Genomic DNA, 6,444 nt, shown 5'->3' on the forward strand with positions numbered 1-6,444 from the left:
GTCATTTAGTTTAAACAACAGGTTCACACCATAGATGACGCAGTTTTTATGGCAAGTGTATCTGATTTAGGTGTGCTGATTCTATGCTGATCGTTGTTATATACATATACACATATAAACAGCACTTAGTTTGTTTCCAGTTGCCCAGGGGAGATTTTGTTCAGATGCATATCTTAGCGAACTTTGGGCTGACACTACAAATCGGAACAATATTATGCTATGCTGTGAGATTTATGCCACTTGAATTAATTTCTAAACTGTCTCCTGTTCTTATAATAAGGTAGGTGTTGTTAATTTAGCTGCTAGCTAGCTAAATTAATCTTTTTACAACATTTGCTTAATGCTCTTAAAACAGGATATGTCACAAAATAAAAGTTATTAAAGTAGAAGTGATTTAATTCCGAAATAAAATGTATTCATAGATAACACAGAAAAATCTTTAATATTGAAAATATTTGTCATGAAACATAATCTTTCATCTTCTTAACGTGATAAAGCATTTCGCCATACTCGCATCAAATACTGGGAAATCTATTGTTTGACATGTTTACCCACACCAGTGCCCTACCCAGTGTTTTCACAGTCACTCTTCAAAAGTATTTAATCAAGCTCAGTGAAAAAAACGATGTGAACAGGTCATGAGCTAATCTTGATCTTTTTGGTATGCGTTTTGGGCAGTTTGACAACTTTAGTCATAACAAGAATCTCATGACGGTACCTGTGATCTCGCAACCACGCTAACGAAATAATATCCTAGCCATACTGACTGTTTGCATATATTCAAAGTCAGCTCAACATATGTTGCATGAAAAAATGTTTTAAAAGAATAGAAAGCAATAACAATATGACGTTTGTACTTGTAGCTTTGTGTTGTGTTGTGCTACAGTTACACTAACCTGTGTGCAGGCATCTTTTGTGCATACTCCATTACTGCACGATCCACCAATTACAGAAAATAAAGATTATACAGGTTATTGCATTTAGAAGAGTGTAAAATTTACAAGTGTAAATATTATGTCTGTTTCTGTGTCCTGATCTTACCTCTGTGCACTGGATCCTGCTGTTGGGATAAGACAGAGTTGCATGTTAGAGCTGAATCCTACCAATGCATTTCCCCAAAACTTGTTTAAGCAGCAGAGTTTGGAAATTATTTAAGTCCTATTTTTAATGCAAAATTAGCCAGGAAATAGCATACCAAATGTTTAAACTCTTTTCTTGTTTTTTAAATTGCTGCTTTAAAGGCTGTGTGGGGCTAATTAGTGACATGATTTAGTATAAATGATTTGGTTTGAGTTTTTCAGAAGCATACAATCCACACCTCTCAGTTACAATTTTACACAAAGTCCCAGCTTGTTGTTTAATGAGGTTGTAGAAGGGCATCAAAAACCACCCGGATTTGTATATTTGTAATAGTAAAATGCTTTTTTTTCTCTCTCGAGTGTATATTATTAAAATGCTGATGCTAAAAAGAAGCTCCTATTCTATTCTAAGAGACTGGTTACAGAGAAGTGTTGAAACTGTCAACAATACTGGCATCATATACGGGAGAAGATGTCACAAAATGACCAAGAAGGTACACGTAGCTTTAAAATTGTGCTGCTGAAATAATATTTGGTCAAAATGTTTCTGGTTTTGTAATAACAATAATAATATTAATAATAATAATTTGGTTTCTGGACACCTTTCTAAAGCCCAAGGCCACCTTACAAAGCATAAAATATAAACAGTAAAAGGATAAAAACATTTTCTGTAAAACCAGTGGTAAGAATTGATTCTAAGAAATAACCCATTGTTATTTATCTGCTTAAGCCCGTTATTGTTGTCTAGAAACTACCTAAACACACCCATGAACCGCACCATTGTTGCACCATTTTGACTCATTTTCATTATTCATGGCTTAAATAAATACTGGTGTCATGAAAAAACAAATATGTATAAATCCACAGCTGAAAGTAGTCCTCATCAAAAGCATCAAAAGCAAAGTTGACAGTTACGAGAAGTTCATGAGCCACCTGAACACGAGTGGGTTTTTAAAAAAAAGAAGTATTAATATTATCTTATAAATATTAATACGTTAATTTTAGATTATAGTATTTAAAGTGTATCATGTGTAAGTTTCTTAATCTACTATCCAAGGCAAAATGGCCATTGGTCTTATGTGAGTGTCAGCAAAGCACATCAGCTGAGTACTTTCCCTCCACACTCTGGCAAGATTTTAATCAACATTAACTGAACCTGAGCAAATAAAGCTTGTGTGGATGAATGCAGATTTATTGTTCTAGTGCGTATTTACAGCAGCAGAGTAATGTTTGTGGGGCTACAATAGTCATGTTCCTTATGATTCATAGGTCATGGGAATAAAGGGACATGAAAATATCTCAACAACATTTGTAATGATGTGATTTTATTGTCAGTTTAGGAGATTTTTCCCCCAATCATGCCACCGGTCTTTCCTTTTAATGAGCTGCTGATTCTTATACATATATACATTAAACACACAAAACTTCCTCTTACCAAAGGAGCTCCCCAGTAGGTAAACCAATAGGAACAGGTAGCGAGCTCTCATAATGCAACCAGTCTCATGAGATGTGAGGGCTTTGTGTTGAAAATCACTGGGGAGAGAAGAAGAGAAAGCAGCTGACACAGTCATCCAGGCATTACAGGAACTACAGGCATCACATAACTAACAGGTGGATTAATGATCGGGATGTCTAAATAACTGGCACTCAGTATCAAAGTGCTATATATCACATCTTGGTCAGACATCATCAAATTAGGGGCGAACTGCTTGTGGCTCAAGCCATCTAAAGCTTTAAACATTATATAACCAATCTTTTTAGGCAAACAATGAAAAGTCAGTCTATTACTGACCTTTCACTCGAATGCCTGTGTGTTTAGTGGCTGAAAGGAATCAGGGAGTGGCTGTTAGATGTCTTACATACAGCCACCTAAAGTAACCCATAACAAAGTGACAATAAAGCATGATGGGAGAACTGAAGCATTAGTGGAAAGAATGCTGAAACCCTGCCTCACACGGCTTATAACAATGAAAACAAAGATAACCTTCACATAACCCTGCTCATAAACCACATTGCAAATTGTCATCACTAGTAGAGTGATTCCTTTAACAAACCTTCTAATTTTGACTTTTGTGGCACTTTCCTTCAGAAATGACCTAAAACTTTATCCAAATCTGCTGCTGCTGCTTTTCACAGAACTGTCCGTTTGTTTGAGTACAGTGAAATCACGCAATGCACCGATGACTTCATCGTTACGCTTGGCCGTGGACACCATTGTCACAATGTTAGGCACTTGCTTCTGTTCCTTGAGAAACATATAAAGAAGTACAAACATTCTCGCACGCAATATTGAGAGTCATGCTGGTATCTTGAAATGCTGCTCCTTTACACGTTAGTCACTCAAACCAAACATGGGCCTCCACCTACATGTCAATTCTTTTGTAAGGGGTTTGATATGGTGACCAAAAGCTTTATCAATATACATGTGATTACTTTATAAGGAGCAGCTTTGATCTGCATTTGGGAGGTTTGTTTGTTTCCACAAAGCGGCCACACACTCACGAAACATACAAAACCAACATGACTTATTTAGCTTTTTGAGTTTTTCCTCAACTGTTATTTTTTATTTTACAAGACTTTTGTAAAAAAAATTTAAAAAAGAGGTCAAATTTGATTTTTACTTATGCCACACACAATGACCATTTCTAATCCAGCAACAGTCAAAATGTAATCATTTACTAAAAGAAGAGAAAAACCTATAATGTTATAGATAAATTGTGCAGTTCTTATCATACAAATATTTTACACATCGGCTCCCCCCAAAACTCTCGCCCTGTTTATGCCTCATCATATGTTGCAACAGCGAGAACAAATAATTATTTAAGGTTAAAATGTTTGCTCAGTATCAGTCCTCCTCCTCCTCGGCCCTTTGTACGCCTGTCGGATGAAAGACCAACACCACTGAGACACTTTGTGAATAATTTGCCATTTTCAAAGACAGAACGTGTTGGAAAACTTTAGTACTTTTAATGCTGGTTACACAGCATAGCCAAATTTGCAAACATTTCAAAATAAACACATGTAATATATATATATAAAAAATGACATTTCAGAGTTGTTGTTTTTCTAAATGTTAGCTTGAGATATATAAAGCAAATAGTACTGCATTGTTACTGGCAGTCATCTGAACTGTCAGTTTGTGGAGAATAAAATAGAGAATAAGAAAACGTGAAAAAATAAAACAAGCCATCCCCGCTAAAGACGCCTTTTATGTTCGAGTAAAAATAAGTAAATATAAGAAGTACTTTATTTTTTATGCTTTACTTATAGACGTGTAATAACTTGTACTATTTGCTGTATGCACTTTGAATTTAATATTTTCCTGCTTCTGTGTTTAAAGATTTTTCAGTGTAGTATATTTTCTTATGAACAAGAGTAAAATATTTTGATCTCCTTTAGAAAGTCATATTTTTTATTGGTACCACTGTAAAGAGCACAGTGATGCCATTTCTTCGAGGATAACACACCAACCTGAAGACTCTTGGTTTAATAAGGTAGCTGTTATTCCCATGCATGCAATCCGCAAATAGCGCGTTGTCACTGGAGGTAAACCCTCGCAGGGCAAGAAAGACCAAATTATTATGAGCTGAAGGGATTTTCTGCTTTGTCTGCGTCTGTTTGCTACTGAATAACAAGCCTACATGCAGCAGTGATTAAAAACATCTCTTGAATAGAAGTAGATCTATGAGTTAAGTCTGTGATAAGCTTTAAAATGAGCAATATGTCCTTTTGATGGAGTTTCAAGGCTGAGTAGGAACTTAAAATGATAAAACAGCAAATCAAATCAAAGCCAGATTTCTTACCAGATCACGTCTGTAGGTAGAGTTGTTCAGGTCTTGTAAATCGCCTCTGTTAAACACTGTCTTCTGACACTGGAGGCACCGGCGCACGAGTGAAGGGTGTGTTTCCTTGTGACTGTGACACCGGTGATGATGGCTGAATCCTACCTGTTGCTCAAGAGGGCTGGCCCTTTTTCTTTTTTTGTAGGAGTGTATCATATTGTAATCAGAGCTTTTATGTAGATGACGGCAAGGAATCTGCTGCTTTGTCTGTGAATGTGTGTATAAAGTGGAGCAAGAGACATACAGCATAAAGTTATTTCTGAATAGCAGGTTGCACTTCCACTTTGTTTTTTGGATTTCTTGGCAACTTGTTGTAGACACCAAAATAAAGGCTGACTTTTTTCCCAATGATGAAAAAGAGATTTTGTCAGTCTTCAGGCTTTCCTCTGTCATTTAGTAACTTTTGTCGTTCGCTCTGTAAAATCAACATATCTACAGTAAATGCTGCGTCCAATCATTTTGAAAACAAGTTATTTTGGGTTTTGAGAGGCTTCATTTGCCTGTTATCATAAACACGTACACAGCATGGCATGCACACGCAGATCCAGTTAAACTGGTTTGCTGCTCTGGCTGAAAAGAGAAATGAATACAGGTTTTACCAGAGTGAATCGATTCAGGAAAAATGGTGTCCGACGGGTGCAGTGAGAACATACTTCAAAGTTATTTCACAATATGAAAAAGGAGAAGAAATCACGGCATGTCTCCATTACCTTTTTGTCTCACTATAATCAAGCCATTTTCACACACGCAACGCAACCTTGAACTACTTTTGATGTCACGCACCAGGTTCTTATTACAACGTGATGTCCAGATGTACTAATTTAAGCCGGTGAATTAACGGCGAGTTAACATTAGTTCATTATTAAGGACATATGAGAACCTTTAGACAGCCTCACAAATCTGTCCGCAGTTCATCTGTGAGTGACACACTCTTGAGCACTTCAAGAAAAACAATCCTAACTCACACTCGCTGGTGTATAACAAGTCTTATTGCTCCTCTTAAAGTTGACGGTTTGTTTATGCACATTGTTTGTTTTCAGTGTATCGTATTACATCTCTCTAGCTACTTATGAAAAGAACATGGCTATTGATATTCATGGATGTTTGGGAGGCATTGGGCTATTTATTTAATGAATCACAGTCAGATGTTAGGGTTAATTAACACATTGCTTTCAGGTCATGTTCAGCTCTCCCGTAAGTTTCTTTTTTTCTTCCCATTTAACTTTTCCACTTGTCATAAATTTGAAGGTCCCAGATGCTATCTTGAACTTGTTTTTCTTGAACACAACAGACACGTGCATCATTTATGGTATGAATTCAACAAGCTTTCTTCAGAAGACCAGTGAGGGATACAATGAGTTTTTCTGCTCCTTCTTTTTGTTTTGCTGTGTCACAACATGGATATTTTCCATCCCATGATATGCTAACTTACTGCTCTAAACATTAGGTTATATGTAACCATATGAATGCTGATTAGCTTTTTGGTGAAACACATGAATAAAGCCTCTCCTTCACTGCTGCCA

At 36.4% G+C, this 6,444-nt stretch overlaps 1 protein-coding gene across 2 annotated transcripts in view; it reads right to left on the reverse strand.

The window, feature by feature from the left end:
- mslnb (mesothelin b) overlaps positions 1–4,983 on the reverse strand; it is a 51,184-nt gene extending 46,201 nt beyond the window's left edge. Inside the window, exons 1-4 of one of the 2 annotated variants that reach the window (XM_085276239.1) lie at positions 4,883–4,983; positions 2,515–2,612; positions 1,042–1,060; positions 897–930 (exon numbers count right to left, since the gene is read on the reverse strand). In XM_085276239.1, the coding sequence (XP_085132365.1) occupies positions 897–930; positions 1,042–1,060; positions 2,515–2,566 (105 nt within the window). In that variant the 5' untranslated portion in view covers positions 2,567–2,612; positions 4,883–4,983. Of the gene's footprint in view, positions 1–896; positions 931–1,041; positions 1,061–2,514; positions 2,651–4,882 lie in introns of those variants that run through there. The other variant, XM_085276238.1, reaches the window with a different exon arrangement.
- Between the last annotated feature and the right edge of the window lie 1,461 nt (positions 4,984–6,444).

This window comes from Mchenga conophoros, linkage group LG6 (assembly GCF_057382185.1).
Source record: "Mchenga conophoros isolate Kocher_MC1m ecotype Shallow Benthic linkage group LG6, M_conophoros_male_GT1.1, whole genome shotgun sequence".
NCBI lineage: Eukaryota > Metazoa > Chordata > Actinopteri > Cichliformes > Cichlidae > Mchenga > Mchenga conophoros.